Raw genomic sequence first — 25,884 nt, 5'->3', positions numbered from 1 at the left:
CACCTGCTGTGGCATGGGTTGCACATGTAGCTTGGATCTCCACATTTCTGTGGCTGTGGCCTAGTATGGCAGCTGCAGCTCAGATTCGACCCCTAGCCTGGGAAGTAACTTCCATATGCCACATCTGTGGCCCTAAAAAAGAAAAAATAAATTTAAAAATAATCAAAAAAACAATAATAATAAGTTCCAGGGAGTTCTTCTCGTGGTGAATTGGAAATAAATCTGACTAGAAACCATGAAGTTGTGGGTTCAGTCCCTGCCCTTGCTCAGTGGGTTAAGGATCCAGCATTGCCATGAGCTGTGGTGTAGGTCGCAGATGCGGCTTGGATCCCGTGTTGCTGTGGCTGTGGCGCAGGCCAGCAGCTGTAGCTCCGACTGGACCCCTGGCCTGGGAACCTCCATATGCCATGGGTACAGCCCTAAAAAAAAAGGACAAAAAAAGAGGTTCTAGTGACTTTAGGAGCTCTGTGCCAGGAACTGGATGAAGACCAAATTTATATTTATTATAAATCAATATTACATCCACTAACAGTAGTATATGCATTTATATTTCTATATGTTGGATTTCTTTAAAGTCAGTTGCATCTGTGGTGATGAGGTTAAGAAAGAATCAGAGAAAGTGTGTGTAGGGAAAGAGATCTCCAGGTATAGGATATCCACAGTTTAAAAAGTTAATCAGCCTTATGTCTCTCTTCTAATAGTAAGCCTAATTTGTGTCATTTGGGGGAAAAAATAAAAGTCAACCTGAGGACAATAATTAGAGAAATCCTGATCAGTGCCCTACAAAGAGTGTTTGCTTGTTGTCCAGCATGTGCCATTTTGATGATGTGTTACCTCCAGGAGTGGAAGAAATTGGAATTACTAGGAAGAGAACAAACTCCTTGAGTATCAGATGTGAAAGCCAGAAATACTGGATCCCACTGAGCCAGTAGTTGAGTTTAGCTCCAGTCCAAATAATATCAGCTGTTTTAGTGGCTGCCCTACTTCTTGTTTGGGCCTTTATCTAGTGGCAAATGTAGCAGCTCAGAATTATAATTCATCTCACTGGGCAATATATTCCTCCTGCCAAAATTCTCCAGGCGTGGAAAATTTTTAACAGAGGCGAAAAAAACTTTTCAGAAAATCAGGTTTGGATTACATTTTCTAAAGGACCTGCCTCTTCAGTGCCTGTCACCAGAGTCAAGGGGGACCCTTCCCCAAAAAAACTTGAATCTATAGAGGAAGTAGACCCAGCTGAGTTTTGTGTTTCTGTTTGAGGTGGATACTTATCACTTACAGTAAAAAGAAAACAAAATATTGGTTTGAATCCAGCTTGTCTGACTAAGCTGTTAGGCACATTGCCCTGGGGCATGTAACAGTGAGTAGGGTCAGTGGCTTTTAAAGCTCCCGGCCCTGGTTGGTCTTTTTTCTTTGGTCAAACTTCCACACTCAGCTGCCGCCCAAGTTTTTACTTGACCTTGTTCACGTAGCTGTCTCCATACTGAAAAGAAAAGCATATTTAACACAAACTGGAATGGGCCTGATTTGTGATCCAGAACAGAACAGATGAGGCAGTGTGAGTATAAATGCAGCTCACAAAGCTAGACCTTCACATAAGCTGGGTCTCCGTTGGCTGAGCTCGCAGTAACTGAAAGATGATGGCAGAATTGAGAGCAGATCAAAACTTACTCTAACTTCTTAGGCATGTTTCTTGAACTAGTTAGAGTTTTATCTGGGCATGTTTCTTGAACTAGTTAGAGTTTTATCTGGGCATGTTTCTTGAACTAGTTAGAGTTTTATCTGGGCTTCATTAAAAATATCCAAGTCCATTTTTTTGTAATCAAAAACTATTATTATGAGTGAATTTCTGTAGTGCCTATGGCATGTGAAAGTTCCCAGGCCAGGGATCCAACCCACACCATAGCATCGACCCAAGCTACTGCAATGACAATGCCAGATCCTTAACCCACTCTCTGCTAACATTTTAAAGGGAAACAACAAAGTCTTTAAAATCAAGCTGAAATCTAAAATGGCTATTAGTGGTGAAGTATATAAAAACAAAATGGGGAGTTCCTGTTGTGGCACAGTGGTTAACGAATCCGACTAGGAACCATGAGGTTGCGGGTTCTGTCCCTGCCCTTGCTCAGTGGGTTAACGATCCGGCGTTGCCATGAGCTGTGGTGTAGGTCGCAGACGTGGCTCGGATCCAGCGTTGGCTGTGGCTCTGGTGTAGGCTGGTGGCTATAGCTCCGATTCGACCCCTAGCCTGGGAACCTCCATATGCCGCAGAAGCGGCCCAAAGAAATAGCAAAAAAAAAAAAAAAAAAAAAAAAATGTAGGGGAAGGATCTTAGTGGTATGTGTATATTGCCTCTCTTAGTCTCTTTGAAGGGCAGTTCCCAGTAGGAAACACCCTGTTTGCTCATGGCAGTACCTTTCGCCACTAGCAAACCTGCACTCCCACATACCCATCTTGCATAAGGAGCCTTACTATAGGGGTAAGGGCTCCCAGACTTGTTGGACTTTCTGAGAAGCTCCTGGATCTTTGGGCCAGTAGTACTTGGAGTGGGGACTTAGGGCTACGAATTACCCACTTCCCCTCTAGAAGGCCTCCATCCTGAAAATTCTTTCCTCAAGTTATCTGTCCTGATAGAACAAAAGGAAACTTAATTTTTTAAAAGGCTAAGCTGCTTACCTCAATTGTAACTAGTAAGTCTAGTCACTCTTCATTGTTTATACCTAACACTGTCGCCCTACACTGGTGCCTTTTTTTTTTTTTTTTTGGTCGTTTTGCCTTTTCTAGGGCTGCACCCAAGGCATGTGGAGGTTCCCAGGGTAGGGGTCGAATCGGAACTGTAGCCACCGGCCTACGCCAGAGCCACAGCAACGCCAGATCCAAGCCACATCTGCACCTACACCACAGCTCACGGCAACGCCAGATCGTTAACCCACTGAGCAAGGCCAGGGATCGAACCCGCAACCTCATGGTTACTAGTCAGATTCGTTAACCACTTCGCCACGATGGGAACTCTACTGGTGCCTTTTTAAAAACAGCTTTATTGAGATACAATTCAAACACCGTGTTATTCATCTGCTTTACCATTAAAAGTGTACATTCAGTGATTTTTTTAGTATATTCACAGAGTTGTGCAACCATCACTGTTATCTAATTTTGGAACATTTTTATCACCCCAAAAAGAAACCCAGTACCTGTTAGCAGTTACTCCCTGTATCCCCTACACTCCCTCTCAGCCCTAAGTAATCACTAATCTACCTTTGGTCTCTATAGATTTGCCTGTTCTGGGTGTTCCATGTAAGTGGAACCATATAAATGATCTTTTGAGACAGACACCTTTCCCTTGAGACATGGCCTCTTTCAGGGCTCATCTGTCTTATAGTATGTAGCAGTACTTTATTCCATTTCATGAATAATATTCCATTATATGTCTATAACTACATTTTATTTATCCATCAGTTGATAGACATTTGAGGTTTTTTTCATTTGGGAGCTAGGAACATTTATGTACAAGTTTTTGTGTGGACATATGTTTTCATTTCTCTTAGGTTTGTACCTATAAACCCACATTGGTTCTTGCACATATTAGGCTTAGATTGTGTCTGTGGGTTTGAAGTGTAGTAAAATGAATGGACCTGACCAAACATAATGACTCTTCTTTTTAATTTTGAAAGTTAAAAGATTCTGCAGTAATGGAGTTGGTGTGAAGCCAGCAGTAAAATGGGAGAAAAAGCAAGAAAACTATTTTTTACGAGGAGGAAAAGGGGAAAAAAGAAAGGCTTTCAGACTTGCTGACTTTATAAACACACTTCCTTGCCAACCTACTTTTCTTTCTTCCTGTCTCTCTCCATTTCTCATGCATATCAGTATTCATCTCATAATTACTACCTATGAACTTACCTGGAGGAGAACTATGTATGTAGATTCCAAGACCAGTGTGAGAACATTACATTGGCATCCATGATTATGCAGCTGTGTTATTCACTTCAGACTCTTAAAAGAAAGTTTGGTCCCGGAATGGCAGGAATGAAGTTTTCTTGTACTCTGATTGTCATCATTTATGCAGCATATGATCTAATTGTCTCCTACTAGCCCAAGTTTCAGATTTCATAGTACAGTATAGGGAATTCTGAGGAAACTTTAATAGTTTGATACAAAGGAATTTCAACTTAGTTTTATAGAATGTATAAAAGTAAGTGAGGATTGAAATAATGATTGGCCATTTTAAAGCAGCGAATATGTTTACTAGAATATATATCTTGGCATCTACTGTATTTAATAAGTACTGTCTTTTTAATATCAGCTACTAATGTGGAAATCATTTTTAACTATTGACGTTATTGTAGAGGGGAATCTAAAAATCTTAGATTAAGTACAACTTTATATTACAATCACAGAAATAGGAATGGCAGGAGTTCCCGTCGTGGCACAGCGGAAACGAGTCTCATAGGAACCATGAAGTTGCAGGTTCGATCCCTGGCCTCGCTCAGTGTATTAAGGATCTGCCGTTGCCATGAGCTGTGGTGTGGGTGACAGATGAGGCTCAGATCTGGCGTTGCTGTGGCTCTGGTGTAGGCCGACAGCAACAGCTCTGATTAGACCCCTAGCCTGGGAAGCTCCATATGCCACGCGAGAGCGGCCCTAGAAAAGGCAAAAAGACAAAAAAATTAAAAAAAAAAAAAGAAATAGGAATGGCAAAATGGTTAGCTTTTTAAAGTTAGGGGTAATTCTAACATTATATGCCATACACCCCATTTTCAGGATTCCCTCAATGCTACCTTCAGGGGGCCTTAAAAGCACAGCCAGTACTGCTTTGCCCAACAGATCTCACCATCACTCTCATCGGCATCAGTCATAATATAAAACTGATTTCAAATGCACCTTCCATAGGACAAACACCAAGCAAATTTTAATGTAATATAGACTTAAAAGTGAATACATAGAGAGGCAGTGCACTGTTCATATTAAGACACTTACTTAATTTCTGTGTCTAACTAGAGTCCTTCGGTGAACCAGAACTTTCTTTTACACACATTATTAGAGTAGAAGGAATCTTCTCTGTTGACATTACAATGAAGAATAATTATTCTCTGTTTTGTAATTTCACCAGGTGATCTTCAACAGCATCTCCAAGCAATGTTCATATTACTCCGCCCAGAAGACAACATCAGGCTGGTAAGTTAATGGTATAACTTTCTAACTCAAAAAACTGTCTCAGATAGTGAACATTAGTCATTTTTATGTCCCAACACAGTGCTGGGAACTATGTGAAATAGAAATGAAAAAAGACATGTCCTCATCATTTAATAACTTAGAATGTAATTGGGGATATGAGCTAATCTGAGGTGCTGTGAAATAATTTGATGGTTCAAGACTTGGTGAGTGCCAGTTGGTAAGTTATTGACCATAACACCCCTTGAAATTCAGAAAAAAAGAAAACTTGGGGACTTGACCTAGGTGAGGAAGGTTTTATATAGTCAGTAACACTTAATCTGAGTCTTTAAAAATGATGAGATTGGCAGAAAGAAAGAAGACAGCCATTCTAGATGAAGGCCTGACTGAAGCAAAAGCACATCTAAGAGGAACAAGGAGAGAAGAGGAAGGAATTCCCATTGTGGCTTAGTGGAAACGAACCTGACTAGTGTCCATGAGGATGCAGGTTTGATCCCAGCCTTGCTCAGTGGGTTAAGGATCCGGCATTGCCATGAGCTGCCGTGTAGGTAGCAGACAGCTTGGATCTCACTGTGGTGTAGACAGTGGCTACAGCTCCAATTCATCCCCTGGCCTGGGAATCTCCATATGCCATGGGTAGGGCCCTAAAAAAAAAAAAGAAAAGAAAGAAAGAAAAAGGGGGGGGGGGAATAGCCTAGGATGTGTGCTGGTCTTGGAGTCAGGAGATCTGCGCTTAGAGACAGTCACGTGATGATGGACAAGTTGACTTGCCTGACTATGCCTGCTTGCTTATCTCTTTTCTACCTTTCACAGTTGAGAGAACCAAATGGCTGCTAAGGCATACTGAAAAATGTAAAATGCTGCCTAAATAATGGGGATTATCATTACTACAGGGAAGTTAAGATAACAGTAGATAAGGCAGACAGGGACGTACCTAATGCTCTGAACTGTAGGTCTCAAACTGGCAGCCCACAAGAGGACAGAGATATGCGTTGTTTGGACCACACAGTGATTTGTTGTTGTTCTAAATCTGAGCCAGAATTTTAAAGTTGGGTGCTTTCACATAAAAATCCAAACTTGGGGCTTTTCCTCAGAAATCTGAAAATCTGGCACCACTGAGATGTTATTCTCACATGGCAAAACTTGGCTAGACATGATGGGTGGAGGGCATTGGTGTGGCCTGGGTTTTTAATTTACTGTAATCCCTGTATATCCACTTGTCCCCTGCACACTAAAGCCAAGTATCACCGTTTCTTCACTGTTTTATTATAGTAGAATGTTAATAAAAATATGAAAACAAAAATGGGATAAGTATGATTCTTTATGGGAAATGAAAATATTTCTGCCCACTTAATATTCACATGGCCTGCTTCACTCATTTACATTCCCTATCTGATCCTTGAATATTTAGTGCCATTAGTACCTCTCCCTCTTCAGTAAGTAGTAGTGAACCAGTACATGTTTTTGAACCAAGAAATTACATGGGACCCCTACAGTATTTTAGAAAGATTGCTCTGGAGCTAATACAGAATAGAGGAAGCCTGCTGGGTAGTTATTGCAGTAATGCAGGTGTGCGGTAATGGGCCCTTCTGGACTAAGGTGATAACTTGGAAGTTGAACTTAATATATCAGTGGAAATCCAAATAATTGATCTCTGCTTTCTGTCCAGGAAAAGAGATAATGAGCAGAATACAAGAATGACTGGAAGGTTGATGATCAGCTTTCTGAACTGTGTAGTGATTACATTAATCAGTCTGTGTTTAAATTCTGTCATTTTTTTCTCTTGAATGCTGACTCTGTAGCCTTCTTGACATGGCCACTAATTGCTGTTGAGAAACTCACTTTGAAATTTAAAGGAATTAAAGTGAGATCTTCCATAATTAATTATTATATCCTAATCCTAATGTAGCATTATACTTACATAAAACTTGTCTATATTTTTTGATATACTTCTATCTTAAACACTTATTGGTAACTGAAAAAAATCAGCTGCAATTCTTACAGCATGAGTATTCTAAAGCAGTGATGCTCAAACTTGAGGGTACATCAGAATCACCTGCAGAGCTTTGTTAAACTGCCATTTGCTGGACTCCACCTAAAGAGTTTGCTTTGGGGAGAGGGGAGCAATGATAATTAACATTTTTAACAAGTTCTCAAGTGATACTGATTCTGCTTGTCCAGGAGTCACACTTTGGGAATAGCTCCTCTAAACCCCATAATAACAGTCGCTTGCATATATTACATGTCCAATAGAAATTTGTGGATAGTTACAAAAATTGTGTGGTTTGGTAGCACTAAAGCTGAGGTCTGTCACTCACTTCATCTCTTTCTCACTGATGAACTTCCAGGGTTTGGATTGCACCTCTGAATGTCAAAGTAATTTTAACCACAAGAGACATGGGAAAGCATAAGGGAGCAGTTAGGAAGGTAGAATTGGAAACTAAATTTTTCCTTTCCTGCTAAAATATCAAATTTTTTCTTTCCTGCTATTTTTTTCCTTCCTGCTTTACATTTATGAAATATAAATTTAAAAAATGTAACTCACGCCTCTGAATTAATTCAGAGTTCAAGTGACAAGCCATTTTACAGTTGTTTTGAATTGTTACAAACACATAGTCATTATGTTTCAGATTATTGAGTGAGTCATCTCCAAGAAAATGAGTGAATACATTGTGTGACTTTGGACAAATTAGCACTTTTCTAACTGAAAGGAGCATTTATAGACTCAAAGCAAAGCCTTTTGTTTTGAGTTAAATTTGAAATGCTGAAACTCTCATTTTGGGTATTGTGCATAAGGTTAAAAGTTTGATAGTCAACTGAAAGTCTTGCCTTTATTCTTTTTTTAAATAACCCAACAATAATTAGAGGCACTAAATCTCACATTTTGCTTTAGCATTGAAAATAGGACTAAACTAATTTTTCCTCCAGGGAAGCTCTGCATTGTAAATACAGTCTGAAGCAGTGACTTTAGTACTTAGGAGCTGATAAAATAAAGACAGTACTTGTACAGTACTCTTGCACATTATCAAAGACCCGTTTAATAAAAATATAGGCTGGGAAATTAAAAACTTTCTTAACATTTAAAGTCACTTTAATGTTCTTAACTAGGGCTGAGGTGCTAAGAAGGTACTAGGAGATGTTTTTGAGTAATCTGCAGGAGAGTTTGAGAAAACGAATTTTTTGTTAGAGTACCTTGATACACATTTTTGGCTGCGCCAGCTGCATGTGAAAGATCCCAGGCCAGGGATGGAACCTATGCCACAGCAGCAACCAGAGCTGCTGCTTTGACAGCACCTGATCGTTAACCTGCTGTGCCACACGGAACTTCCTAAACATTGTTTTATTACCTGCTTTCATCATACTTTATTGTGGGTATCTTTCCATGTCAGTAAATAAATCTGCTATTAATGGCTACAAAGATATGTCATAAGAGTTTTTTTAAGTATTTCATAGAGATTTTTAAAAAACAATAAAATCCATAGACTCCCTCAAGCTCTATTTCTTTTGAAGACAGTGGTTCTTTAGTTTATTAGTGTCACATCTGAAGTCTATTTTAATTTAAAAATATTGGCTTTGGAGTTCCCGTCGTGGCTCAGTGGTTAACGAATCCGACTAAGAACCATGAGGTTGCAGGTTTGATCCCTGGCCTCACACAGTGTGTTAAGGATCCAGCATTGCTGTGAGCTGTGGTGTAGGCCGGCGGCTACAGCCCTGATTGGACCCCTAGCCTGGGAACCTCCATATGCCGTGGTAGCGGCCCTAGAAAAGGCAAAAAGACCAAAAAAATAAAGAGAGAAATAAAAATATCGGCTTTGCTTTGTTCTTTTGGCTAGAATTTAATATTTACATAGTTTTGAAACCTTTCTTTCTGATGGATTGGGTAAGCTGCCTGTCTAGACATTGGGACTTTATAATGTGGCTTCCCTGAGGATAAACGTTGCATGCAGGGGCATGATGTAAGACTCTGGGCAGAAAGAAATTAAAGACAAAGGTGCAATGTAAACTTAAAGAGGAATGTTTCCTGATGTTGGATGAGGAGAGGAGAGAAGTTAGTGTATCAAATGGAGTTTGTGAGCTGCTTGTAATCAGATTAAGCATTAAACCAGAGGAGTTTTAACATCATTCTTTGGTAGATAAGCCTTGAAAACAGGTTGGTTTCTTTTCTCTCAAAAGTAAAGCAGAGGCAGATGACTTCTCAGATCTAGGACTGCTGAATCCAGTTCTCCTGAAACTTGTAGTAGGATTCCAAATTAGCAATAAATGAACTTTCCTGGAATAATTTTCTCACTTGCTATTGCTGCCATGTTTTAAAATCCAAAATATATTGTTTTAGCTGAGCAATTAGAATAAACTTTAGTAGTATCCTTTTCAGTGAGAACTTCGGTTAATCACATGCATCTGAATCACTGTCTTATTCCAGTCATCTGTTCCGTGTAAGTTCTGGAAACTGAAGAAACATTGAAATTGCTACGTGTTCTGATATTTGGGTATTATATGCAAACTACCATTTTCTTAATTTTTAAAAGAAAAATTTTTTTTAATTTTCAGGGCCACACCTGCAGCATATGGAAGTTCCTGGACTAGGGGTCACAATGGAGCTGCACCTGCCACCCTAGGCCATAGCCACAGCTACAGCAGATCCAAGCCTTGTCTGCAACCTACACCACAGCTCACGCCAGTGCAGGATCCTTAACCCACTGAGCAAAGCCAGGGATTGAACCCATATCCTCATGAATACTAGTCGGATTCTTTTTTTTCTTTTTTTTTTTTTTTTTTTTTTTTGTCTTTTGCCATTTGTTGGGCCACTCCCGCGGCATATGGAGGTTCCAGGCTAGGGGTCGAATCGGAGCTGGCCACTACGCACGCCATGCAACACGGATCCGAGCCGCGTCTGCAACCTACCCCACAGCTCACGGCAACGCCAGATCGTTAACCCACTGAGCAAGGGCAGGGATCAAACCCGCAACCTCATGGTTCCTAGTCGGATTCGTTAACCACTGCGCCACGACGGGAACTCCAACTAGTGGATTCTTTACTGCTCCGCCACAACTGGAACTCCTTAAACGGAATTTTGAAGCTTTGGGTACATCCCCTGGTGTTACAAAAAAATTTTTCCATTAAAAAAACTAATCTTGGAGTTCCCCATGGCTCAGTGGGTTAAGAATCCAACATAGGGGGAGGAGTTCCTGTCATAGCACAGTGGAAACGAATCCAGCTAGGAACCATGAGGTCGCAGGTTCGATCCCTGGCCTCAGTGGGTTCAGAATCAGGCGTTGCCAGGAGCTGTGGTGTACATTGCAGACTTGGCTTGGATCTGGCATTGCTGTGGCTCTGGCGTAGGCTGGCAGCTGTAGCTCTGATTCGGCCCCTAGCCTGCGAACTTCCATGTGCCGCAGGTGCAGCCCTAAAAAGACAAAAGACCAAAAAAGAGAGAGAGCCTGACATAATGTCCTTGAGGATGTAGGTTCCATTCCTGGCTCAGTGGGTTAAGGATCCAATGTAATCCATTGTAATGTGATCCATTGCAAGCTGCAATGTAGGTTGTAGAGGTGGCTCAGGTCTGGCACTGCTGCAGCGTGGCGTGGGCCTGCAGCTACAGCTCCATTTTGACCCCTAGCCCTGGGAACTTCCATATACCATATGTTCAGCCGTGAAAAGGGGAGAGGGAGGAACTAATCTTGTCTTTCTAATTAGGACGTAGGTATTAAATTAATGTCATGGCTTCTGACCTCCTGGTTAAAGCCCCACTTCCCTTTAGTAAAAATTTAATAACTATAGGTACTGTCTAGAGGCCCATGATCAAATACCAACACCTCTAAGTACTATTCTTTATCTAAGAAGCCTAAAATTATGTGAATCTGTGATGTGTCCATTACTCAAGCCTAAATCAGGGTGAGAAGACTGAGGCCTTTCACATTAGCTTTGGGATCTTCTGTTACTAGATTAGGAAGGGAGGGCCAACCATTTGAAATGCTCAATATTTTAAATAAATAAATACTTAAATAAACAAAGGCATACCTCACTTTTAAAAAGGCAACTAATAGAGTTCCCATAATGGATCAGCAGAAGCGAATCAGACTAGTATCCACGAGGATGCAGGTTCGATCCCTGGCCTCACTCAGTGGGTTAAAGATCCCGTGTTGGAGTAAGCTGTGGTGTAGGTCACAGACATGGCCTCGTTTATTAATGCCTGTTATATAGGTAAAGAAATTTAGGAGTTCTTTTGTGGCTCAGCGGAAACAAATCTGAATAGCATCCATGAGGATGCAGGTTCAATTCCTGGCCTCGCTCAGTGGGTTAAGGATCCAGCATTGCTGTGAGCTGTGGTGTAGGTCGCAGACTCAGCTCGGATTCCACGTTGTTGTGGCTGTGGTATAGGCCAGCAGCTACAGCTCCGATTTGACCCCTAGCCTGGGAACCTCCATGTGCCTCGGGTACGGCCCTAAAAAGACAACTAATGTTTTATCTGAATATGACAAAGAAACTTGCTGCCCATGTGCTAACTTGGCCTGATAACTTGCATAATTTGTATAATATTTATGGAGGTTTATTTATTTAGTTTTTCTTTTATCAGCTTCAGCATAGCTGATCATCACCCCTAGTTGGTGTAGAAGTTGTAGATAAATAATCAGGAGCACAATTCAGTTGTTCCCATGCCATCTGTACATGAGCTGTGCCAGAAATTCTCAGAGCTTTGACAGGATAAAAGACCTCTACCATAGGGATTCAGGAAACTAAACAGTTAGTTCAGACCTTGCCAAAGCAAGCCCAAGTGTAGATGTGCACTAGTACCGGAGATCTTGTTTTTAAGAAATTCTCATTTACCTGCACCAGATTTCTATTTAGTTTATTATTTTGTGGAGTCTTTCTAGAATCAGAGAGTCTCCCAGTCTTCCTCATTGCATTTACTACTGTCCATAGTTCTGTGTGCATAATGCTCACTTGGTCCCAGCCCACCAGGGCTAGACCTTCATGTGTTTAAACATTAGATCCTCTTAGCTTCTCGCAAGTGAATTTGTTTTGAAATGCTCTATTATTACTTCATGGAACATAAAAGTCAGCGGAACAGCTCTCTTATGTGCTTGGAGTCAGAATAGGGGGCATTACATTCTTGATGAATCAGCTTTTATTAGAAACAGCCTTTGATGTAGCCACTTCTGCTATTCACGTTAGAAGTAGCTTTTCCTAGGAGTATCAGAATAGAGGCAAAAATAGCCAGGAGAGTCTCACCTCCACCTTGCTGAATGGGTCTTTTGACCTATGTAACAATGTCTCTTCTTCTCTTTGCCTGGCCACTTTGGGAATAGTGATAGAGTTAAGGAGAAGGAGACTCCAAGAGCAGCACTGAAAGAATTCCAAATAGAAATTCCATCAGAATTGTGACAAGTGTCTTGAGCCAGTTGAAGGGATTGGAACGGTTTCTCTTCTGAGATAAGGAATAGGGGTGGGGGAGTATTTTATACAGAGGAAATTGCCTCCAGTGCACATTTACCTGGGTTTTTATTAATAGATTTAAAAAAAGGAGTAGTCTTGAGGATGAGAATCATCTCTCTCTCATCCATCATTTGAATCCTCATAGCTGCTCCAAACATATACACTGTAGACATGCAGTAAATATATGAATGAATATTGACCATAAGCTATTTTACTTTATTTTTAAGATTTGTAAAGTAGCTTTTTGAGCTTTCTTATTAAGAAAATTCCTGAACATGTAAAGTAGAAAACATATCCACATAAACCCATTACCCATCTTTAATAACTATCAGCATTTTTCCATGTTCCTTTACTCTATCCCCCTTTTATTCTTGTTGGAACTTTCTAAAACCACTCTGTTGAGGTATGATTGACATAGAAAAAGTTGTGCTACTTAATATACACAACTTACTGAGTTTGTAGATAAAGTATGTACCCATGAAACCACCACCACCACCTGTACCATAAACATATTCATTACCTGTGAAAGTTTCCTGCAACCCTCCTCCTTGCCCCTCCTGCTGCTGCTGCTGACACTTAACAGAAAATCTACCTTCTTAGCACATTTTTTAATAGAGTTTATTTTTTAGAGCAGTTTTATGTTCACAGTAATATTGAGCAGAAGGTACAGAGATTTCCCATATACCCTCTATTCCACTAATGCACAGCCTCCCCCACAAGCGTTGAACATTTGTTATAACTGATGGACCTACACTGGCACATCATTATTATTCATAGTCCATAGTTTACATCAGGGTTCATTCTTGGGTGTTGTACATTTTCTGGGTTTTGACAAATAATGTAATGACATGTATCTACACTTTAGTATCATACAGGGTTATTTCACTGCCCTAAAAATCCTTGGTGCTCCCCTAACCACTGGCAGCTACTGATCTTTTTCCTGACTCCATAGTTTTGCCTTTTTCAGAATGTCATAGAGTTGGAATCATACCGTATCTATCTTTTGCCATTGGTTTCTTCCACTTGGTAATATGCATTTAAGTTTAATTCATGTCAGAGTTCCTGTTGTGGCTCAGTGATAACAAACCCAGCTGGTATCCATGAGGACACAGATTGGGTCCCTGGCCTTGCTCAGTGGGTTAAGGATCCAGCATTGCTGTGAACTGAGGCTTTGGTCGCAGACACGTCTTAGACCTGGCATTGAGGTTGCTGTAGTGTAGGCCAGTGGCTACAGCTCCGATTCGACCCCTAGCCTGAGAACTTCCATATGCCTTGGGTACAGCCCTAAAAAGACAAAAAAAAAAAGATTCCTTCATGTCTCTTCATGGCTTGATAGCTCATTTCTTTTTAGCACTGAATAATATTCCAATAACTGGATATACCGCAGTTCATCCTTTCACCTACAGAGAGCATCTTGGTTGGTTCCCATTGTTGGAATATTTTAAAGTAAAACTGGGACACCATGTCATCTTACTCCAGATACTTGAGAAAAAAGCATGGAGTTCCTGTCATGGCTCAGTGGTTAAATAACCCAACTAGTATCCATCCCTAGCCTCACTCAATGGGTTAAGGATCCGGCATTGCCATGAGCTGTGGTGTAGGTCGCAGACAAGGCTCAGATCCCACATCGCTGTGGCCCTGGCATAGGCCGGCAGCTGTAGCTCTGATTCAACCTCTAGCCCTAGCCTGGGAACCTCCATATGCCTGCCGCAGGTATGCCCTAAAAGACAAAAGCCCCCACCCCCAAAAAAAGAAAAAGAAAAAGCATGACCGTAGTGCCATTTTCGCACTAACAGTAAATCCTTAATATCACCTAAGACTATGTGCATGAGATTTTTCTAAAGGACCTGTTAAAATATCATAAATAAGCAATAGATATGAGTTTCCTGGTAGCCTAGGTTAAGACTCAGTGGTGTCACTGCTGTGGCTTGGATTACTACTATGACATGGGTTTGATCCTTGGTCTGGGAACTTCTTTATGCCGCAGGCATGGCCAAAAAAAATAATAATAATAAGATAGATTGTGGTCGGTGGGCCATAACTGAGCCAAGTTACTGCGGACCCTGCTGGTTCTGTGTCAGATTGCCCAGAAGACAGTAAGTCCTCCTTCACACAGCCAGTTTGAAAATAAAGTTCCATAGAAACAAAAGCTATTTCTAGAGTCTAATAGAATTCCACTGCATCTAAAGGGTGGAGTAGCAGGTGCCCTCCTGTATAGTGCCACCATGATTCTTAGAGTTGGTTGCCGTCTATATCAGCTGGCTGTGGCTTCATTTCCCAGGAAGCAGGTTTGACTTCAGTTTATCCTCCCCAGGGTCAGTTGGTTCTATTCCATTCAGCTCTCTGTGGACCAGTGATCTGATAAATAACTGAGTTCTCCTTTGGAGATCAGTATCTGTTGACTTGTACTAACTGCCACCATAAACAATCTTTACCATGAAAAAAATAAAATATAAATAAGCAATAAGTAAAGTTTTTGACAAAAATCATATAAACTTCTGGTATTTGAAACCAAAGAAGAAAATCCTATAGTGTATAATCTGTAAGAATTCAATAGAGTATATTCCTCTTAGATATTAAACTTTGCATTTTATTATAATTGTTGGTGGAACTTGGTTCTGTGAGTCAGATGCTTAAATTCATATATGTTACGTTCCACTTCAGAATATGCCCTGGTAATTATTATTATTATTAATTATGCTAATAGCAAGCATTGAGCATTAGTATATGCCAAGCATTGTATTTACCTGCTCAATTTCATATAGTTTTTACAGCCCAACAGAACAGATATTAAGTAAGTAACTTATTGAAGGTTTCATAGTTAATACATGAGCTGGGATTTGAATTTAGGTCTCCTAACTACTGGCTCTTCTGTCTCCTTGAGTATGCTTTAAGATGCTAACATAAAAAGGGTTGAATGATCTAAACCGATCTAAATTTCTTACTGTCTGTTAATCTCTAGGCTGTAAGACTAGAAAGCACCTACCAGAATCGAACACGCTATATGGTAGTGGTTTCAACTAATGGTAGACAAGACACCGAAGAAAGCATCGTCCTAGGAATGGATTTCTCCTCTAATGACAGGTATGGTACCACAAAAGGGAGAATGAGAAAATCTCTTTTTAAGTAACATATTCCGGTTGCCTTTTGAGTTATCACAAAAACATCTTATGCAGTTCTGTTCTAAAAGTTCGGTGCATAAAACTGGAGAACATCAAAAGTATCTTAGCCATACAGTCTTGAGAGACAAAAATGTTTAGTGGATGCCTTTGGTGTGTATTCCTAATTTACTACTATTCCTTCTTCTTACCTTTAGGTAGTAATAATATAAAGCAAATGCTTTAAACTTATATCTCTGGGGGTGAGGGGGTGGGGAAGCTGGCTTTTCTTTGTAGTCCACTTTATTTTAAGCAGTAATGATTCACTTTGATCATTCTGGGTTACAAACCCTTGGTGGTGGTGTTCCAGTGGGTCCAGGGTTCAAAGAAAGGACACTTTATTTATTTAGTTATTTATTTTGTCTTTTTAGGGCCATACCCAAGCATATGAAGGTTCCCAAACTGGGTGGGGGTCGAATCAGAGCTGTAGCCTCTGGCCTACACTACAACCACAGCAACGCCAAATCTGAGCCAGATCTTTTACCTACAACACAGCTCATGGCAATGCTGGATCCTTAACCCACTGAGTGAGGCCGGGGATTGAACCTACATCCTCAGGGATATAGTCAGATTCATTTCCATTGAGCCACAACAGGAACTCCAAGAGCCCACTATAATTCCAGTCTCATATTTATCCATGGCCTTACACCTTGCTTCTGTCAAATGTTACACTTCATTTTTTCTTCTGAGTTAAAAAGAGGGGGAAATGGTTTTTCAAACTCAAAACAGAACCTTTTATAATCATTTACCTTTGGCTTTAGCAGCACTTTGCATCCTAAGATTAAAGGTGTCACTCATCACACAGAACCTGCCTTTTTTGTGCCCCTAAGGCTTGTTGCTTTCCCTTTTATTTTCCCACTTTTTCTGAAGAAACCCTGGGAAGACTGTGGAATGTGGCTGCTAAGCAGATCTTTGCACTGTAGATAATAAGCCTCAGGAAATCCTGCCAGATGTCTCAAAGCATTGACTTCCTGGTTGAGGACTAGAGAGTAATTGTGGAGTAGCTCAGGGTGTGACCCAGCCCTGGGAGAATTTAGGCACAAAGAGAAGAGACTGGGAATGATTCTCATTGTCTTAATGTTGGAAGGGGAAAAAAAAATAAAACCGCGTTGTCACTAGAAAGATTCCCAAACTAGTGTTTACCTTAGCTTGCTTGTACATAGCAGTCAACCTGAAAATGATTTGTGGTTCATGGAGATCACAAGACCAAGTGTTGTTACCGTGTATACCACTCGCAGCCTTTAATTGTATGCTCTGAGATTACATAGGTTTGTAAACCACATTTAGGAAGCTTTTTCTCCTGCGTGGTTTTAACCTCTGGTGTTGACTGAGCAACACATCTTGCAGTAAGCACTTATTCTGTAAGAGCACCTACCTTGCCTACATTTACTAATATTTTAAGATGTCTGATTTGGGTTTGTTTTTGTTTTGTTTTGTTTTTTAATTCCTCCCCATGGTCACCCTGAGAAGTCACCACCTTTGGGTCTGGGCAGGACTCTGTGCTACCTCGTCCTCCTCCTGATTTGAGTTTTTCTTCTCTAGATAGGTACTGTCCTATACAATAGCCACTAATCACATTATAACTACTTAAATAAGTTAAAATTAATTCAAATTAAAATTTCAGTTCCTTAGGCACAACTAGCCACACTTCACTTACTCTAGCTGTGTGTGGGCTTGTGGTTTCCCTTTTGGACAGTACGTTTATAGAACATTTCCATCACTGCAGAAGGTTCAAGTAGACATTACTGCTGTCCATTTTATTTCCTTTGTGTTGTTCTCCCTGACTTCTCCTGTGAACATCCCATAGAACAGGAACTGGAGCTGCATGGAAGCTTCACTTGAGCCTTGCCCTAGAGAGAGAAGGCAACAACTTCAGCTTCTCCTGACCCAGAGTGAGAATCAGATGTCTAATCTTGTCTCTCTTTGACTTTGTCCTTAAACGTTCCCAAAAATCATAAATCTTAATGTCAGTGCCCAGTAATTTATCCTCAGTAAACTGCATCCATCTTTAGTAATAGTCCTGCCTAATCATATCTAATGAACGGAAGAAAATTTTCATTTATGGAAGACAAAATGTGATAAGAAAAGGTATAGAAACTAGTTTTCATCTTGTTTGATAATAAATTCCCCTACACCCTCTGTTGGAATAAGCTTGGACAGTAAGAGAAACGCTGCCCACCTCAGAAGACTCAGGTCATCTAGTATCATCTCGATCTCAATTGCTGTGTGAAGGAATATGTATCATATAATGTTTCAAAACAATATTAAACCAAAGTAGAATCTAAATTGTTTATGATATACTCTTCCCAAGTAATTCTCAGGACATTTTACAGCCAGTTTATTTAGCCTATTTACAGTTCACATTGTTATTTTTAAGCAATAAAATTTTTAATATACAATATAACTTTGGTTTCCAAATTGCATTGGATACATATTTCAAGTTATAAAGTCGTAGAGCTTTATGGTGTTGTTTTATAGTTTTTCTTTGTACCCCCAACACTTCAAAATGTCTGGTACATAGAGGCACTTGATAAATATTTTTTTTAATGTCTGAATATCTGTTAGAATAAATAACTATACTTCAGTGGAGAAGGTCTCTTGAGACTCAAGGTAAACTATATAAAAATTCTAGGTGTGCCTAATTCAGGCCTCTCCTTCCTGCTGTGTGAAAAAGCTTCTTAGCAAAAAAAAAAAAGCTTCCGACCAGAATATAAACTGAAAATGTGATGTTTTCCTGCATATCATTGTCACTTGTCTAAAGTTTAACTCACATCTGGTCACAGGCTCGTAGATCACACTGTTTTGGGCCTTTTGTATCTTCTGTGGTTACTTAATTTTTAATTTGTCACTAAGCTATCAACCCTTCATGTTTATACGCAAATTATACTTGTTGCTAGGACCTGGCAAAGCACTCGCTAACAACAACAACAACTATTACTACTCTAAAAATAATTCACTCCACCTTGGGAAGCCATTTATTTTCAAAACAGGTTTTCCTTGCACTCACCTCATTTATTCAACAAAAACAGTGGTGGGGCTTTCTTCCTCCCTCCTAGGCCTGGCATGATAACTTTTTAGGAGTTCAGGCCCAAGGTTACAGTGTGTATAAGCTGTTCCAATCTTGGTTTGAGTCTTCTGAGCTCTGGAAACACTAGTGGAGTGGTGAGTTAACACAAGCTGGCAAGTACAGTGCAAAGCATTAAACACAGCCCACCTAGGAATGGCCTTCATTGTTAGCCCTGCAGTGGCCCCAGGAGAGGGAGCTTGATATTCCCCTTGTTGATAGTAATGCTTTTACATAATGTCCCCACTACCCTGCCAAAAGCACTTTCCATTGTATTGAGTACCCATCACAGATTCATAGTCAACATTTGCTTTACAGTACATTCATATGTATTATTTCACTTTAAATATTTTAAATTCTTGGAGTTCCCATTGTGCAGTGGTTAACGAATCCGACTAGGAACCATGAGGTTGCCGGTTCAATCCCTGCCCTTGCTCAGTGGGTTAAGGATCCGGTGTTGCCATGAGCTGTGGTGTAGGTCACAGATGCAGCTCAGATCCTGAGTTGCTGTGGATGTGGTGTAGCCAGCCCAGTGGCTATAGCTCCGGTTAGACCCCTAGCCTGGGAACCTCCATATGCCGAGGGGAGTGGCCCTAGAAAAGGCAAAAAGACAAAAAAAAAAAAAAAATTCTTATGATAACCCTATGAGGGTTAGGTTTTTTTATCTGAATTTTAAGATGAAGAAATTAAGGTTAAGAGAGGTTAAATAACCTGTCAAAAAGAGTTGAAATAATTGGAGTTCCCACTGTGGTGCAGGGGTTCAGGATCCATCGTTGTCTCTGCAGTAGCTCTGGTCATTGCTGAGGCACGGGTTGGATCCCGGGCCCTGTGCAGTGGGTTAAAGATCCAGCGTTGGGGGTTCCCGTCGTGGCGCAGTGGTTAACGAATCCGACTAGGAACCATGGGGTTGCGGGTTTGGTCCCTGCCCTTGCTCAGTGGGTTAACGATCCGGCGTTGCCATGAGCTGTGGTGTGGGTCGCAGACGCGGCTCGGATCCCTCGTTGCTGTGGCTCTGGCGTAGGCTGGTGGCTACAGCTCCGATTCGACCCCTAGCCTAGGAACCCCCATATGCCGCAGGAGCGGCCCAAGAAACGGCAAAAAGACAAAAAATAAATAAAAATCAAAAAAATAAAGATCCAGTGTTGCTGCAGCTGGGGTGTAAGCTGCAGCTCAGCCTGGGATCTTCCATATTCTGGGAGTGCAGCCAAAAAAAAAAAAAAAATTGAAATATTGAAAGAGAACAAATCTAGGTCTTTGACCTCAGTAAATGGTAATTATTATTCTATCTTAGGCATTGTTGTACACCTTTTTTTGGTGTGTTATCTAATTTAATCTTTAGAACAATCCAATAAAAAGGGTGTTTTTATCCCAGTTTTACAGATGAGGAAACTGGAGCACAAAGCAATTAAATATTCTGCCTAAAATTAAACAGTTTATGCCAGAGTCCAGCTTCCAGAGCCCATCTGACTCCAGAGCCTGAGCTCTTAACCATCCTTCGCTGTCCCACCTCCCACATCCAGGGTTCTTTCTACTATACCACGCTGATTTTCTAGATATATTGGCAGAGAGAGGGTATAGGAACCTTCAGGAGACGGGATGGAGGGGGAAAATGCTTTACGGCAGCCTTAAGTAGAGAAAGTGGCAGAGGTCTAAGGTAGAGTACAGTTGTCCAGAGAAGTGGTGTGATAACACATTTCAGGGACCATGGCTTCCTATCCCAACCTGTTTCATTAACTTAAAGCTATTTTCCTCCCTGGGCTAGAGTATGATTTAAATAGTAGTTAAACATACCATAGAGCTACCCGTTTGTTGGTTGTTGACATTCCTGTTCACGCTGCATTTCAGCAGTGTTGTTTCAATGCAAAGTCATCAAGCACTTTTTTATTTATTTAAGCTGTAATATGTCTGTTTTGTCTCTCTCAACTTGTTTACAAACCATTAACAATTACTTTTCCCTTTTAGACTATTGAGTGTGTTCTGGTATTCAAGAAATCTATGTAAACCTCAGAATTAGAATCAAGCAAATCACATATTCAGAGGTCTTCAGTAACCAGCAATAGTTCTTGGCATTAGAAATGATTCTTGGAATTGAAGTGGGTGCTGTGGCCTTGGGCTGAGACCTGCCAATTGCAAATCAGCAATTACCTGGGTTTTTTGTCTTTTTTTTTTTTTTTTTTTAAGACAGTGGCCATTTCCACTATCGTAATTCAGGAAGCTCAGTCAACAAGTTTTCTTTATTAACTATATACGGACCTAACTAACACCTGTTTAAACAGCTCCTGGGCACATATGTTGGATAAATAGTAATATGATAACAGTTTCTCCACTCTAACACTTATGCCAGAATTCAGAGCTTAGGGACTTATATTTTGTGGTGAAAGAGTTAATAAACAAAGAACTGCTCCTAGAATAACAGAAAGTAACTTATGGACTACTTCTTATCTTGCAGTAGCACTTGTACCATGGGCTTAGTCCTGCCTCTCTGGAGTGACACCCTAATTCACTTGGACGGTGATGGGTAAGAGCTTTCCCTTTTTATTCTTCTACAGAAAGCCAAGGGGTGGGGTTCCATCTTAGTGCCCATTCATTCAGCTGAATGGGAGGCCCATTGTACCCAACTGAACTGTCATGTCAGCAGCTCACTGAGTCCTTTTAAACTCCTGTTTTGTAAAGTAGAGTAAAAGGATAACTTGCCAGAGCCTCTCACTTCTGTCCTTCTAGGCCAACTGTGGTAAGAATCCAGAGAAGAACTAGTTCATTGGCTCACTCTTTCATCTGAGCATGTGAGACTGTTGCAACGCTCTCCCAGAGGATGATATGTTCTGTTTCAAATAACCTCTTGCTGCCTCTGCCAGCTGTCAGCCTACAGTATAAACCCATTCCTGTGCCAGTTCCTTCCCAGTGACCCTCCACCCCCACCTCCTGGTGTTTCTAGAATGTGTCCCCAAGAGACCAAGATATTTGCTCTAGTTTGTAAAACCAGAGTCAGTTTTGCTAAGAACCCACAAGACTTCCAAGTAGAAATATACAGCAGAACATTTTGTCCATAGCTACAATTGGGAAACTGTGTGTGATTCCCTGACTCCAGTGTGGGAGTCCATTCATTGCGCTTGGTAGATAAAAGTCAGACATTTTGTTGAAGCTTTTCAATCAGGTCCTGTGCTCTGGTTAACTCCTACACAGAGTGCCTGATGGTACCTTCTACTGAGCCAGCAGTTGCTAGCCTGGGAAACAATGTTGAAAGCTCAACAACTGAAATAACCTACTCTTATATCTGGATGTTTGTCTCATTCTCTTTTCCTTAGTGGGTTCAGCGTATCAACAGATAACAGAGTTCATATATTCAAACCAGTATCTGTGCAGGCAATGTGGTAAGAGGACTTTTACTATCTCTATGAAACTTTTTTAACATGGTACTGGAATAATATTTTGTGAGAAGTAGTATTTGAAATGGAATAATTCTTTATGAAAATTCTATATGATCTGTTTGTGTGGCCATAGTTAAAGACAACCTAGAAATTCAGTTTGCAGATTTTCACAGTGGAAGGCCTTGGGCATTGGTGAACAAGTGAAATTCAGAGGTGTTCTTAGACTCCGAAAGATATTTAATGGATCAGATAGCCAGTTGGAACTGAGCGTTATAGGGACACACTGATTGAGTTAGTTAGTAGCAGTCTAGAGCCAAGTCTGAAACATCACAAGACTATGTGTTAGCTTTCAATTTCTTCAGGTAATCAGGAATAGCGTTGATGGAGTTGCTTTATGTATCTGTAAGTTTCCATTTAAATTGCTGGCAACTGTTTGCAAGACTATTTATGTAATGCAAATCAAGCCTAGAAAAAACACTGTAGTTGTTAATAACCATCAGCTGGTGCACTGACACATTGGTGTTACTATATGTGTCAGAAACTGAGCCTGGTGCTTTACATGGATTACATCTAATCATCACACCAGCTCCCCAAAATAGTATTATTAGGGTCCTATTAAGGATGAGAAAACTGAAGTTTTGGAGAGGTTACATAACAGCCTGAGAGTAGCTCTTATGCTTAGACAGAAAAGACTCTTATTCTCTTGTTCTAGATTATCTAGAAAAATAATCCAGTATAAGCAGGAATGCTGTCTGTGACTCTAGATTCGGAGGCATTCCCCCAGTCAGGGATTTGAATTTCAGTTCCTCATTCAGTTGCCTCTTCTGTAGTGGAAGTCCCCATAAGCAGCAGAATGGGCAGAAGGCAAACCAAACAAGCAATGAAGGAGCTTGAAAAATACTCTAGGGAGATATTTGCCCCTGAGTAACAGGATTGATAGGCTTCCAGTGTGTGGGGGACCTAAAACAGAGTCGACTGAACAGTTAACAGTCTTACCACTTCATACAGTGATTGAGGTAGGACACAGTTTCAGCTCATGTGTTTAAACCAGATTTTTAGATTTAGGGCATATTTCACAGATGTATTTCTCCTAGAAAATTTATGACCCCTTTTAACTGATGTTCAGTTTAAAAACAAACCAAGTAAAACCACAGCTTAAGTCCTATAAATGCAGTGTTCTCAGTTATATTTTGGAGAGGAATACAAAATTGTCAATTCTTAAGATAGCGAGGATTTAAGTGATTCAAGCTTTGATTTTCTTTTTTTTTTCTTTCTTTTTTTTTTTTTTTTTTTTTTTTTTTTTGGTGTGCCACATGGGGAGTAGTGAACTGAAAGTCACAGGGGAAAAAAAGATGGTGATGTATGGATCGAAGCGGCATTTAGACCAGGTGTTTCCTTCACAGGAAGCCACTTACTGCAGGCTCCCTTTCCTGTATGAAGCTGAAGTACGACGTGGCTTTGCATTGAGTGTGTTTTAGGGCACTTGCACCAGACACTTGTGGCATATGCTTTTGAAGCATGTGATTCCTGGATGAAGAAAAACATGCATTGAATATCCTACACATTGCATAAGCTGGCCCTTACCTTTGAATCTGCATAACCAAACTTAAATTCACCAAGAATTCTCTAAGAAATTGCCTTACTTTGAGTAAAAAGAAGCATTTTAAAAGATTCTGCAACTTTGTAAAGGGAAAATCTGTTCCCCTAATAAAAATGGACTGGCATGTTTTTCTCATCGAATTGGTAGCGAATTTATTTTTAAATTTACATTATATGGGGTTGACAAGGACTCACAGAACAGCATTGTCATATATTTATTGGTAGGAAAATAAACTGGAACAACCTTTCTGGAGAATGATTTGCCAATATGGCTTATCATTTGTATGCCCTTTGACCTAGTAATTCTCTAAGAATTTGTCCCAAGGTAATAATCAAGGGTATATGCAAATCTTTAACTATAAGAATGTATGTCAGTATTCTAATAATAGCAAAAAATAAAAAGTAATTTAAATGTCTGTACAGTGAAATTACAGTATATCCATGTTTCTTAATATTATGCAACCATTAAAAATTACCTCATTCAATATTTATTGACATGGAAAGATGTGGATGACAAGGTGTAAAGCAAAAGAACAAGTTAAATGGTAGACAGAATATGGTCATGTCTTTATCTTAGATCTGTGCATAAACAAGCAGACTGGAAGGACCTATACTAAAACCTTAATAGTGGTTATTTCTGGGTGATTGGATTACAGGATGTTTCTGCCTTTTACATAAGGTCCCTAAATTTTCTGAAATGAGCATGATCACTCACTCAAAGAAAAAAACAAAAAGTCATTTTTAAGAAGAAGATGTAAATAGATTGACCACAGAATCCTCTCATACAGTCCTTTTCCCTTAGGAGAGAGACATTAGTTTATAGCTAATAGGACATCTCATTCAACAAATTTTAACTGTGCTCCAGTTTTGAACTAGAAGGCATTCTTTTAGGCACTTGAGATATATCTGTAAACAGAAACATAGAAAGATGCCTGCTCTTGTGTAACTAACTTCCTAGCATTTCTGGCTTTAGCTTTTCCCAAATGTATAACCAAAAAGGTACTTTTCAGTTTTGTTTACCCTTCTCAAGTTCCTGAGTTCAGAGTCAGAGATTTAATTAGTCTGGATATAACCAGAGCTCTTAGATAGTAGCTCAAGTGTATGAATAAATGGTGTAAAGAAACTGGGAGACTAAGCAGCAAGAAGGACAGACATCATTAGAGCAGTACATCTTGGACATTAAAGGACTTGTCTTCAAGACTTCAGTGATCTATCTTCATGATCTTTGTGGAACCTCTAAGAATCATAGGGAACATATGTGCTAATGTGATTCTGTGCCAAGAGAAACAAATCTTTATGTAGTAAACAAAGTAGATCTTTAGTTCTCTAGTAATGCTAGCCACAGCGCGCTTCCAACTGTAGGACTGTCAGCTCCATAGGTTCCCAGACCTGTTTTTCACTGGTAGGCCATCAGTTCTCCTGCTCCCCTCTACCCCCCATCTTAATAATGCATCATATCTTTCAGCAAGAAGTGTCCATTTGATTACAATGAATAGATAATATAATCAGAGACTCTTGAATTCCAAGGAGCAGATTCTCCAAATTCAATAGAATTTAAAAATTGCAGGAGTTTGGGGTACACATGGATTGGCCTTTTGATATATCACCACATTTCTGCAGTGCTCATTTCCCAGTATATCTTTCAGGTCTGCACTACAGAGTTTACACAAGGCTTGTGAAGTGGCCAGAATGCATAACTACTACCCTGGCAGCCTGTTTCTCACCTGGGTGAGTTATTACGAGAGCCATATCAACTCAGATCAGTCCTCAGTCAACGAATGGAATGCTATGCAGGATGTGCAGTCCCACCGGCCTGACTCTCCAGCTCTCTTCACAGACATGTAAGTCACTTACTGAGGATCACGGAAGCCCTCTCTGTTGTGTTCTCAGGGTAGCAAGCCTCATGTTCCTTTCTAATCTATTAGTCATTGTCTGCACTACATCTGCCATACAAAAAACCCTGTTCTTTATGTTGTGTGCAGAAGCCTGAAGAGTTTCACTCCTGGGCACAGTGGCATCTCCATAGTTAAGAACAGCAATACCATAGAATCCCAGTAATGCAGATTCCACTCATTTGTCTTTTTTTTTTTTTTTA

The 25,884-nt window shown here is 40.2% G+C and overlaps 1 protein-coding gene across 1 annotated transcript in view; it reads left to right on the top strand.

Moving 5' to 3' along the window:
- Positions 1-25,884, top strand: part of SSH2 (slingshot protein phosphatase 2) — a 267,618-nt gene that overhangs the window by 199,229 nt on the left and 42,505 nt on the right. Inside the window, 5 exon segments of the mRNA XM_021067518.1 lie at positions 5,105-5,169; positions 15,563-15,684; positions 21,272-21,340; positions 22,128-22,193; positions 25,436-25,630. Of these exon segments, the coding sequence (XP_020923177.1) occupies positions 5,105-5,169; positions 15,563-15,684; positions 21,272-21,340; positions 22,128-22,193; positions 25,436-25,630 (517 nt within the window).

The sequence above is a fragment of the Sus scrofa genome, chromosome 12 (genome assembly GCF_000003025.6).
Source record: "Sus scrofa isolate TJ Tabasco breed Duroc chromosome 12, Sscrofa11.1, whole genome shotgun sequence".
In the NCBI taxonomy this organism is placed as follows: domain Eukaryota; kingdom Metazoa; phylum Chordata; class Mammalia; order Artiodactyla; family Suidae; genus Sus; species Sus scrofa.
Note: the sequence above shows the minus strand (reverse complement) of the source record. Positions and strands in the feature narration are given on the sequence as shown.